The 12,718-nt window shown below is 41.4% G+C and overlaps 1 protein-coding gene across 2 annotated transcripts in view; it reads right to left on the bottom strand.

Moving 5' to 3' along the window:
• spns2 (spinster homolog 2 (Drosophila)) overlaps nucleotides 1–12,718 on the bottom strand; it is a 59,576-nt gene that overhangs the window by 18,185 nt on the left and 28,673 nt on the right. For both annotated transcript variants that reach the window (XM_044042151.1, XM_044042150.1), the window contains exons 3-5: nucleotides 7,824–7,960; nucleotides 4,685–4,836; nucleotides 2,185–2,251 (exon numbers count right to left, since the gene is read on the bottom strand). In XM_044042151.1, the coding sequence (XP_043898086.1) occupies nucleotides 2,185–2,251; nucleotides 4,685–4,836; nucleotides 7,824–7,960 (356 nt within the window). The remainder of the gene's footprint in view (nucleotides 1–2,184; nucleotides 2,252–4,684; nucleotides 4,837–7,823; nucleotides 7,961–12,718) is intronic.

Here is a 12,718-nt window from a genome sequence, read left to right as displayed (position 1 = left end):
TGAGCAATGCAAAGTGCTCACTAAAAAAAACAAAACAATTTCATCTGTCTGGGGAGAAATCATATTATTCATGTGTGGCCAATGGAATCCCATGTATATGTACAAGCACTGTGTTAATGTGAAACTCGGTTGTGTGTGGGTGTATATGCGTGTGAGGGTTTTTTTTCGCTCGGGGAGTAATTGTTCGATGTGGCTCATAACGCAGCTGATAATGCAGCTCAGCACCGTGGTTATAGCCTCACTGGTGTGAGGGCTGCACCGACACTGATCATTTCCTTCCTTGTATTGTGTCTTCTCTCCAATCTTCTTCTCCACATGTCGAGCATCTTAATCAAGCGAGTAATGTGCTTTCAAATGGAGACAGTGTAAAGGCAGTTCTTTGAAGAGGAAAATAAAACATTACGTGCGACGTCTGCACCCAAGTCCGTGCGTTGTTATTCAGCGAGACACTACGAGCCTCTGACCTTTGACTTTGGCTCCCATGAGGACCATTAGATACTTCCTTCATGGGTGACTGGCAATCAAACAAATGAGTTGCTGCCTTCTCCTGCTCTGCCTTTCTATGTATCTCCCCCTTATCGGCCACATTTTCAGGAAGGTAGCAGGAATTCATAGTGCAAAAACAAACGGAAGCGCTGTGAGGTTTTTTATCCTTAAAGCAGGAAACTGCTGCACAAGAACCTGTTTCATGTTTCTGTATTTGTTTTCCTCTGCATGCCACACCGGTGATTAATTGGTGTTTGAATTGTTTTATTGGAATGTCATTGTGGCTGCTGTGGAACAAGCTGCCCTGCTCTTTGGTTGTTTTTTTTCAAATTCTGTTCCAAAGAATCAAGACAAAATGGATTTCCTGCTTCCAGTGAGCTGCCATGCCCAGGAATCTCTTCCACCACCACATGCTAAAAGAATGTTTAACGCCTTCCTTTAAATGTCACTCGGTTCATAAGAAGAGTCGGGTCATAATAAGTTGTAATAATTGTAAAAGCTGACCCTTAGGTCAGAGGTTCCTATAGTAGTCCTGTTAGAGTATTCATTGGTCCTCTCCATTATGAGTGGTATGTCTTCTAGAGCTGTTGACCTCAAAGTGTTTACTCTCAGCCTCTCAGTAGAATCCCAGTAAAGTCCCATGACAACAGTGATTTATGGCCCTGATTTAACGCCTGCATCTATGACTGCAACTACAGCAGTAACAGTCCATCATCACAGTATTTATCTCTGGGGGTAGAAGAACATCTCAGTACATTTATTATTTTTTTCTTTGGAGTTGAGGCCAGAGGTCAATATTGCAACAATACAATACTGGATTACCAGACGGTTCCAGGTAATGATCCCAAATTAATTTGAACCCACTGACTTTAGTTTTCTATAAATAAATTGAGAAGTGCAAACATGGGCACAAATGTCAAAATGTTCCTGTCCATTGTTCCAACTTCTGCTGTTACATTGAGCTGGTACTTACTGTTGTGTGACTGCTTCTGTATAATCTGATGTAACATCAACTCCTACTGTAAAAGTACCTAGAATTTGCATTTAGTACAGTATACTAAGAAAGGGCCTGCATTTCCCTGTCGTAACTTTTCCCCAGGAGTGACGAAGAACAAAGAAATTCTGTTCAGTTCAGTTTCATTTACTTCCTACAGTGAAAAAAATCACTGACACATTGTTATTTCAGTGAAGCAGACACTGATGTTTTACTACGCATGACTGATGATAAAAGATAAATGTGTTTACAGCAACTGAGAAAGGATAATACAGCAGATAATACAGATAATACAGCCGCCACTTAATGTTTTTATGTTGAATTGCACCCTGGACACCCTTGTTTTAAATTAAAATTGAAATCTCAGAAGATGCTGAGAGATTTTTAAGAATCAGTCTTTAGACAGATTTTCAGGAAATAGTTCTGCACAACACTGGCAGCTGAGTGGACGGTGATGTGGACACTGTTGTGTAAGGATTTTTTAACCTTTATCTCTGTCACCTCCTTGCAATGTCAGGGCCTGTGCAGCAATACATGTCCCCTGGTGCTTCTTCCACCACTGACCCCAGACCCACTCTCAGCAGGGGGGACTCTGTCTGTCTCTGTCAGCATGTTTGTGTATATACAGTGTATATATATATATGTGTGTGTATAATGTAGTGTATGTGGTGGTGGAGAATGATGTGGATTTGATTTGTACTTACCCTCAGTGACCAATGCCAGTCTCCTGCAGCTACCTTGGCACTGGATCCCAGGATGTAACCCAACCCACTGCAGAGACACAAAGCCTGCATATTAGCAACACAAAACATACTGTATATGATTGAACAACACTATATAGACAGTATACGAGTCATTGTCCTGGGTAAACCGAGTCTACCTACGCTCTACATATCCTGTTTGTAGTCTGATTAAAGCTGCATTGAGTGTTTGGATACTTGACACATAGCAGAGCTTATGCCAGTGTCACTGATCACAGCACCGGGAGCAAATTTTGGCTATTTGTGGATATGATGTGTCCATGTAGTCAGAAAATGCAGGTGCAAAGTTACAGCCTGGGAAGGCAACCAAGTGCAGTACTAACATGGTCGTCCGCCTCCAAGGCTGTGTGTGTGTGTGTGTGTTGTCACAGTGTAATTGAATTTCACAGCATTTTAGCTGAGTTACAGGCTGTTTTCTTGTGCCACAAAGAGAAACGGCAGTGAAACACTTGAAGGGAGAAGATCCGAGATAACATCGGTATTCAAAGGATGAAAAGGATTTAAATAGTAAACTAGATAGAAGGTATGAGTGGCATACATACACTGAAAGCTGTGTATGTGGATGTTATGTTCAAGACAGTTGTGCATGAGTCAATAAAGAGCTGGTTCTTCAGTGATATCTGTCAATGATCAGCACAAGCACTTTCTTGTGAATGGCCCTTTTTTGTAGGGCCATTATATGAGATACCAGTAACCAGATCTTATCAGGACCAGACTTGGACTGTGGCTCAGATCAAACTAACTGTAAGACATCAGATATGGTAGATGTCTAAATTGTAGTCCTTGTCTATCATCAGTTGGACCAATATGGCATGAATGCTGGGTTTGGGGTTAAAAGGGAGGCTAATTATCCCATCAGTCAGGCTCAGGATAGTTTCCTTCGGCAAATGAAAGATGTTGTCACTGCTCTGCGTTTCCAGGAGGTTGTTACATGCTTTGAAAACGCTCCTCTCCAAAATGATGTTTTGGAACAGTAAAATATCGCATGTGCACCACAAATTGTGACCCATGAAACTGTGTAACATGCATTTGACTAAGAGGGAGCAAAGTTTCAGGCAGCCAAAGACTAGACACCAACCTAAATAGCTACGTGAAGCTCAAAAAGGAAAAGCTCTGCAGATTTCGAGAATAGCTGCTTTCCTGCCCCAAATGTCACGATCAAACGGGACTTGAGATTGAGTTCTTGTCAGCATTGGCTACTTAGGGGCCCAAAACATGTTAAACTGGATTTACACACAGCGTTAAGAGGGAAGCGGTGTACGTTTGTGCCTCCATGATTAGTTCTCCAAAAATAACATGGCAGTAGAAACAGGCTCAGACAGCATATGATATTTCCAGTGAGTGACTAACGGCTAATCTTATCAGCGTCCACCCAGAGAGTGTTTGGAAAGTTCAACACCAACAATAAAACTTAAGTGTAACAAAATATGCTCACATCAAACACTGGCATCACCCAGCACCCTCTCGGTGGACCGTGGTTCAGAATTATGGAGGAAAAATACAAGAGCAGGGGAATCCATTTCCTGTGAATCTGCTCTAATTCCTGAGGTCATTTCCTGGAGATGGTCATAACAACCTCAGTTTAGAAAACTACTGGGAGGATGGATAGGATGTTTGACTGCACTTTTACTGAGACCCACTCTTTCACCTTCTATTGTCTGTGTTGCCGGGCAGTTTACTCTGACCTAAACATTTTGGCAGGTCAAAACACAAGCACTCGGAGGGTGCTTTGCCTTTTCCTTTGCTTATTTGTGTCCAAATAAACACACGGCTTAGTACACTAGTTACATAACCATTCACCATTGTAAGAAGCGCTGCAATGGCTCATTTAGGAGACATGTAAATAATTACATACATTCAACATAACACTATGGTGTTGCAGCACATTTCACTTTGCCTTTGCTTCTCCTTTTGTGTGATTTTGCATGCAGTAACTGGCTCAGGTTCATGCTATTAGGCACTGTATATAACAATAAACCTCAAGTGGCTCCAGCACTGCATCCACGGGTACATTCATCTTTTATTACTTGGCTTTGTTTGTTTACTCCCTGTGGCCCTTTTTCGGATTGAATGAACTGAAAAGGCTGGAGATTTAGTCTGAATAATGCCTCCTATTCCCACATCTCCGAAAAGGCTCCCACCCTCCTTTTAAGGTCGACACAGCCAATTGTGATTTTTCCACTATTCTTTCTGCAGTGGGACTGAGCTCTTTGTGTGGCTGACGCTGAATAAAGAGCCAGAGAGTAGAAAGCATGACCTTCCCGACGTGAGGATTATTTCAATTATCTTTACTAATGCCGCTCATTCCTTTGCATGTCTGGATTTAGCGTTTGAAGAGCAGTAGTTGGACATGTTCGTGTACAATACATCCATGCAAACATCCCCCCGTCCTTGTTGTTTACCACTGTCTGCTTCAATTGGACAGGACCTGTCTGGCTCTCACCTTCCTAGAGGGATGGCCAGGTAGAAGACAGACAGCATCATGGTGCGGCTGTTATTCGTGAACAGGTCTCCGATGATGGTGGGAGAGATGGATGAGTAGCTGGACTCGCCGATGCCCACCAGTCCCCTGGAGAGCACAAACAGCCAGTAGTACTGCAGAGAAGAGGAAGGAAGAAAGAAGTAGAGGGATCAACAAATGAAACTAAGCTTGACGTTGAATTCTTGCAATATTAAGCAATCTTGTTCAGACTGCCATAACATTTTTTTGCAGATCCATATTTTATACAGATTGGAAAGTCTAGACAGCACGAAAAAAAAAGAATAAATAAATCTGCTTTGAAGGACTTTGAAGATAGTTTTGAAATGCGATTAAAATTCAATTTCTACAGATGTGTCTCAACTTGAAAGTCCCGGTTGCTGCTCACATTGTCTCTTGATCACAGACACAGACAGTAATCTCTGCTCCAAAGTGAGTACACATGCATCACTAGCAAATCAATCCAAGCTGGTTGATTATGGTCTGGACACAGATATTCAGTTTGATCTTTGAAAAACACAGCCTAAGTTGTGCCAATGTGCAACACACATTTAAGGTTACTAGAGCTGCAACTAACGATTATTTTCATAATCGATTAATCTGTCGATTATTTTCTTGATTCATCGATTAATCCTTTGGTCCATAAAATATCACAAAACCTTTAAAAATGTTGATCGGTGTTCGATAAATCTGGAAATGATGATGTTATCAAATGTCTTGTTATGTCCACAAACCAAAATGATTAAATCTTAATGATTTCTTTGTTATCCAGAGCAAAGAAATAAAGAAAATACTCACATTTAAGAAGCTTAAAAAATCGGAAATCTTCGTTTAATCATGACAAAAGCTTTGGACCATTTAAATTCAAAAATTGTTGTCGATTAATTTAGTAATCGATTAATAATCGAGTAATTAATTCAGTTTCAGCTCTAAAGGTTCCACTTATTAGATTTCATCTCCCAACACTCAGTGATAACATCTATTACCTAACGAGACAACAATGGATTGATTAAAATGTGACACATAACAAAATAAGTATGTGGTTGTTCCACTCTTAAAATAATGAATGACTTTCACTAGTTCAATACAAAAGCCAAGGCACTGAGCCTTTAAATGTTAAGTCAGTACACGTGATCCGCAAAGTTACTGGAGGTTTTCAAGATCAACCAAAAGAGGCTAATTTCACTTCATTAATACAACAGATGATTGTGTTTTATCTTCTGTTGCATAAACGTAAACGCTTTTTATCGAAGCATCACACTGGAGGAGGCATTGCTGTAGGCAGCTGGATTGTAAACTGTTTCCATGGCAACCACAACTCATTGGGGGCCTGTTCTAAAAGCTGCAAAGACATCAGGTTTCCCCCCCACACAGCGGACTGAAGTGATTTACAAGCACTGGCTACAATTTTGTCCCGTGCATTATGAAAATGCATGTAGCGCTTATGCAAAATGTCATATTTTGATAGTGACGTGAGCTGTAGCCCGTCGTAGGAATCGTCTTCCTTGTTGGTTTGGTGGTATATTCCTTCCCCTTCCACCTTGCACACACACAAGCACACACTGTGTTGTAATAATGCGAGTCTGTGCTGTGTGGGAGTGTGATAAGGTAACACTTTATAGGGTTTGTCAGCAGTGAGAAGAGATTTATGAAGGCGCTGTGGGCAGCAGAGGCAGAGCTTAAGACGGTGACCTCAGAGATGACCCGAGCTCTCGTCACTCAAGGCCTCGCTCGTGCTGGTGGATGTCATAAGTTCAATGAAGACTTTCAAATTTCAACTGACCTACACATAATAATTTAAGGATGACAATCGGCTGTGGTCATGCAGGAGAAAATACGCAGTTCCACTTCATGACAGTGGCAAACGTTCTCTTACGTAAGATCTGCATTCTGTATCTGCTGCAAATCCGTCCAAATGACCCCGAGTGTCTTTTAATGCATCATGAAAGGACTGACTGTAGGACTGTAAGAGGTAATTAACATTTAATCGCATGTCACATCTTTCATCACATGTGCCGCGGCGCTGTTACATAAGCGTCATTATCTCTTGCCTCATTTGATTGGCACAGGAACATGGAATAAAAGTTGCGGTGCTGAGGAATGTGGGTGGATCCTTCTCCTTCATCCTCGTCAGCAGTCGCCGAACCTTTGAGTCACATGTCAGCGAGGAGGGAGGATGCTTATTTTCATCTTAGCCATAAGCAGCCTGAATGTGTTTCCTGCTCTGGCAAATGGCTGCCCTCCTTGTCTCGAGCAGGCAACTCTAAGAAGGCTTTAAGTTGAAAGACGGCCTCCTGGGATCATCAACATCTCTGAGCTGTCACTTTTGCTTCCTCGGCTCTGTGCTTGGAGAGCGGTGAGCGGTCGTACTCTCGGTGAAGAGACATGACTGCTCAGTAGACATGTGCTGCATACATGTAGCTGCACGGAATGCTACATATCCGTGCTAGTCGAGGGACTGTGAAGGCCCAGTGAGTACGAATTGGTGACATCTAATGGAGGTTCTTCAGGGAACTACGGCGGCCACATCACAGAAAGGATGTTGCACAGCCTTTTAAAACCACAGCCTTGTTGACATGCACACAGAGCACGTCCGGTAGCAGAAACATTGCGGCGCACAATGAGTGGTACTCATTGTAAGGCTGCAAAAATAAAAGACTATTTACACACACATGCCTCTCTACTCACTATTATATGATGGACACTGTTAGCAAGACTCCCGTCCCCCACAGCAATTATGTTATTGTTTGATGTGTGTGTGACACTGCCCAGCGCACAGAGGCTTTTACAGATATCAAATCTAAATCTTCTTGTCAAGGGCCAGTGAGACAACGCTGAGACACGGGCCTTCATTAGTTGATTGGCTACTGGCCCGTGAGCCACAGAGAGCGAGAGAGAGAAAAAAAAAAGGTTACTACAACAGCTAAAACAGGCTGTCTGACTTAACAAGCATGTCATTTCATTTCACCGGCCTTAAGATCAAGCATATCCACATCATAACTGAGTAATTAGCTCGTCAGGGAGGAGGGAACCTGACAGAGAAGCACTGGAGCCACCCGTGTGTGTTGTGTGTGTGTGTGTGTGTGTGTGTGTGAGGCCGTACCTCTTTACTGATGAAGGAGCTCAACAATGTCACAATGGACCAGAAGAAAATGCCACAGCTCAGGATGACCTTTCTGTTGAAGCGGTCGCCCAGGTAACCAAAGATGGGAGCTGCTACCATGAAGCTGCAGATGAAAACTGCAAAGGGAGAAAAAGAAATTATATCACGTTAGTCACGTTAGTCATATTTAGTCTTGTGTTCTTCTGTTAAAACCTTCGCATTCTGACCGGACTAAGCCAAGCACTTCAGCTGCCTGGTGCACTTATTGAGACAAGACGTGTCTAGATCAGCTGTGTGATACCAGTGAGCCAGAGACTCAGTGAAGGACTGCCAGAGGACACCTCCATTCAACTCGCCCCAATTACAATTTGCATTACACTTCACCCACATTCGCTACAAAAACCTGGCAAAAGAATATTTGAATCACAGCGAAAGGTCTATATATTTATAGATCCCTTATTTAAACAGGAAAAGTAGGATTTTCCTAACATTTGATTCACAATGTACCTTTTAAGTCAAGCTTTAGTTCAGTATTTTCTGTGATACTGGTTTGACACAAGATGGAGGATATACTATCAAAACTGTGAAAAAAACCTCTATGACTTGTTTTTAACAATTATTTACATGTGTGCTTTAATTTTAAATGACAGCCTCTGTCATTTGCAAATTGTGATTTCAAATGGATGATTAATTGTTCAGCCCTTGGTAGGGAGGGAAAGGAAAATGTGTGTAAGACAAGTTTATTTGTGGTCCGGTTGCTGAGATAAAGCTAATCAGAGAACATTACTTAAAAAACATGTTGGGGTTGTCAAGCAATTTGTTACTGACCACGTTCAAGGCACAGCACTGACTCTTCGTCACTCTCTCATTAGATGAGAATTGTGGTGACTTTGTGGCCTTGAATAATTTCTCCATCTTAATTTCTTACAGCTGAACGTGGGAAAAGCAGCGGTTACGAAAATGTGTTCCCCTAATTGCCCCACTACTGATTGGACAACCAGGAATCAGTCTTGGGGCTTTTAGTCAATATTCATGAAGCAGGCCAACCCAAACGGACCTGAATTTTTAATGCTCTCAAACTGAGTTTCGTGTCTTTAGCAGAGGAGCGAGGGCAGAGATGCTGCGCGTCTCTTGACAAGCAACAAGGGAAGCTGTGGAGACGGCCTGGAGTGTTCTGACACGCCATCAGCATAAACACACAGGAGGAGGAAGGGAGGAAAACAGATGAGAGAGAAAAGACAAGCGGGGTGTGTGACATCAAATAGATGCATCGCTGTCCCACAGCTGCTGAGACCAACCAACAGGATAAGGGACAGTAATCACATTACAGCACAACTGGAGTTTGTGATAGTATGACATGACAGAACATGACAGCACAATTCTGGGAAGAGTTACTCAAATTTATTGCTAAATTTAGTGTGTTTTCATTTTTTATCATTTCATTAATATTTATTAATGCTTTAATGTGAGTTTCATTTCATTTAATAAATAAAAAAGAAGTAGTAATATGTACATAAAATGACAACAAAGCAGTCATGCTGCACTCATGTGATGCCAATCATTCTTGCGTGGTTTTATTCCGCTCATTTTCTAATAAGGTTAAACAAGTGGAACTTTTAATTAATAGCAACTACATTTGCCCTCATTTTTAACTACTATTTTATACAAGAAACATGCATGCACAGCAGTATCTTGCAGTGAAAAAATAGGTCAAAAATAGGTGTTATGTTGTAACTGCAATTATTTTAAAGCAGTGGCTGCGCTCTTACATGAATAATATTGAAAATGAGTCTCTCTCACTCCCTCTGTGTCTTTCTCTTCTCTTCCTCTTGTTGCCAGTGTGTATTCCTCCTGTCTCTGCGCCGTACCACGTACCAAGTACTGCAGGTTTATTGTGTAATATTAAATGACTAAATAACTCTGATACCCCTTATTTTCTGTGCGGGTTTGGCTCTCACCCTGCAGCCACACACACACACATGGGCAGGGTGTTCAGCAGTGCATAGTGTAGATAAGCTAAAGGCCAACAATCGCTCACCACCAGCTGTTTGACCTGGGGGTTTAAAAAAACCAAAAAAAAAAACAGAGACCAGAAATAATGATTCTCGCTGTTGAGCACTTTGTCAAAAATACATACACTCATGTTATTAAGTGGCTAATTTGAGGTCATTAGCAGGGCCACACATCAGCATCTCTCTGTGTGTCCCATTCCATGCAATTTTGTGATTTCGCTGATTAACCATGCCACTTTCCTGAGGCTCATTATCGCCTCTTAGCCGTGTTAAGCTGGGAACCAAGTCAGGCCTTAACAGTGAGAGCACAGTTATTGAGTAATGCTTATTAATTGTGCCTCTTTCTAAGCTGTGTATTATTTGCTGTGACTTAAGCACAATGCAGATCGAACTGATGAATTGGCTTCATATGTCTATGATAGTAGTTTTACTAGTCACACAAATCTATATTTGAATCCGTGAGTGTGCAGTGACACAGGTACACGACTTTTCAAGTGAGCCTCTTTGTATTCTCATGCTATGATGAATCACTGTCACTCACATGAGTTACAAGAAAGATGTTATCTTTGCTGGCACAGCATTGTCACATTTGTGTTCCACCCAGATTCCACAGAGCCTGAGTTTATTTATTTTCTCAGTTCTCATGATCCTGCATCCGAAAAACTGGACGGGCAGAGGATGTCATGTTATATTTGTCAGATGTGTGTCATGTACATAAATCTGCAAAGGGGACAATTCATTTAAATCTAATGAATGTGATGTTTTAACTCATATAAAACGAGATTGTTGTACATATGGCATGGTACTGAGGATGGATAAACACTGATAACATGAGGACAATTTATGGAGGATCACGTCCTCCCAGGAAATGCCCTGTCACGATAAACACTGTCTTTTAAACAACCCCAGTGTCCTTCTGTCACTCCTGACAGTGTGCCTACAGTCGCTGTAAATCTAGGACGCCTGTCTCACTTGAAAACAATGCTTGTCCTCCTTTTGATATAACTCATGGTGAGAGATCCAGGATGGTTTCTTTAAAAATAAACAAGTCCTCAAAACCTCTTGCCCGAGACAGCGCCATTTGGGATCAATGGGATTAAGTTGTTTTAGTACAGAACGCTGGCATTTCTGTGAGAACAGCACCCACGTCTAAAGTTACTGTACAATTTACACAAGTTACTGAATGTATGCTGAGCTATTTTAAATTTGTAGTTCTATTTGAAAGGTACAGTGCGTGAAATTTTGAAACCTTTATTCATGAAGCTGCAGCTGATCATCTAGTTATAATGAGTTATCATTTAGTGTGGAAATCAGACATTTCTGTATGCAGCAAAATGGCGAGATTAGTATAAGAAAAGTCTTATTGACAGTAAAACAAACTTGTTCAGTTGGACTGAGTTTGAACAGGTTGGTGGAAACATGTTGTTGACATCCAGTAAACAGTTCTACATTTGCATAAAATGTTGCCTGTCCTCACAAGTCACATTCCTACATTGACCAGTATCATTTTTTTTCTGTATATAAGTCCACAGTGCCATCAAAGATAAGCCCCTGATGACTCGATGTGGCCATAACTGCATACGAAACAAACAGAAAGGCAGAAAGACCCCGACAGTGCGGAGCTCATGATGTGGGGAGTGAACCACAGACGTCCTCTGTGGATGTTTACACTGCAGGCCGAAGGGGAGGAAACGTTTTCATAACCTCATTTACAGGACAATGGTCAGCTTTGACTACTTGAGCAGACAGCCACCAACTTTCAGCACATGCCAGTTTACTTAAGCCGTGTTTTCAGCGGAGAAGCAAAATTAGCCTTCATTATTGACTCTTGTATTTACATCTCACCTCATTATTTGTTTCAAAACATACATAAACAAAATAATTCAAGTTGAATTTGTCGTGTTATTCTTTAAGCATCGCTGCATAAAGAATAATTTATTTATAAAGAAATTATGAATTTTATAATAATAATACTACACTTACTTGCTATTTGCAGAGGGAAGAGACTTTCCTGCCTTTCTCATTATGCCTTGTGTAACATATTCCCCTCTATTAGCTGAACAAACACAGAATACCGTCTTTAAGAAACATTGTTTATGTCCACACCAGCAGCCTGAGTGGAGAAAAGTGCTTCAGTGAATAAAAGGCAAGGACTCTGGCGACTACATTATTGTGTATCCTCATAACAATGCGGCACAGAGCAATGCACAGAAGATGGGGATGATTCATTATAACCTTAACGAGTAGTTTGAACTATTAAGCTTGTGTAATAATATCTCCTCATCAGGCTACAGTGAACCCATTGGGGCCAGTCTAATGGTATTTTGAAGCCTCCATAGAGTAGGTGCATTAATCATATCTCCTTATCTAGATCTCTGTAGTAAAGACCTAAGAGAAAGCAAATAAACTTTTGAACTTTGTGTACTTCTGAAATTACAGATAACAGCAGCCCAGTGACTAGACGCCAACATTTTCTCACAAATAACACAAAAGAAACCTAATTTCAGTCCTATGTGAGCCTCAGGTACAAGTGTCCAACCTGTTCTGATGGTCTCCTCTCCAGATTCCACATGAGATGCTGTGCATATTTCTCCCTGTCTCTCAAAGAGCAAATTACATCAATTACCATATCGTCTCAGGACATTCCAGTAGAAGACAATGGCTGTGAGGCGTCTGAAAGCAATCACAGTCGCAGGTAGACTGCAGACTCTTAAGACAGGTATTTACTGTGCATGTGAATCATGGTGTGTATTCATGTGGCGGAGGGCCTGCAGGAGCCACAGGATAAAAACAGGGAGGAAGTGTGATAACTATAAGTCCATGGGCTGTAACCATGTATGTACACAGAGCCCATCAAGGACAAAACAGGCTAAATAAAAACAT

Source organism: Solea senegalensis, linkage group LG13 (assembly GCF_019176455.1).
Source record: "Solea senegalensis isolate Sse05_10M linkage group LG13, IFAPA_SoseM_1, whole genome shotgun sequence".
Classification (NCBI taxonomy): domain Eukaryota; kingdom Metazoa; phylum Chordata; class Actinopteri; order Pleuronectiformes; family Soleidae; genus Solea; species Solea senegalensis.
The sequence above is the reverse complement of the archived record's forward strand: the minus strand, read 5'-3'. Positions and strand labels throughout refer to the sequence as shown.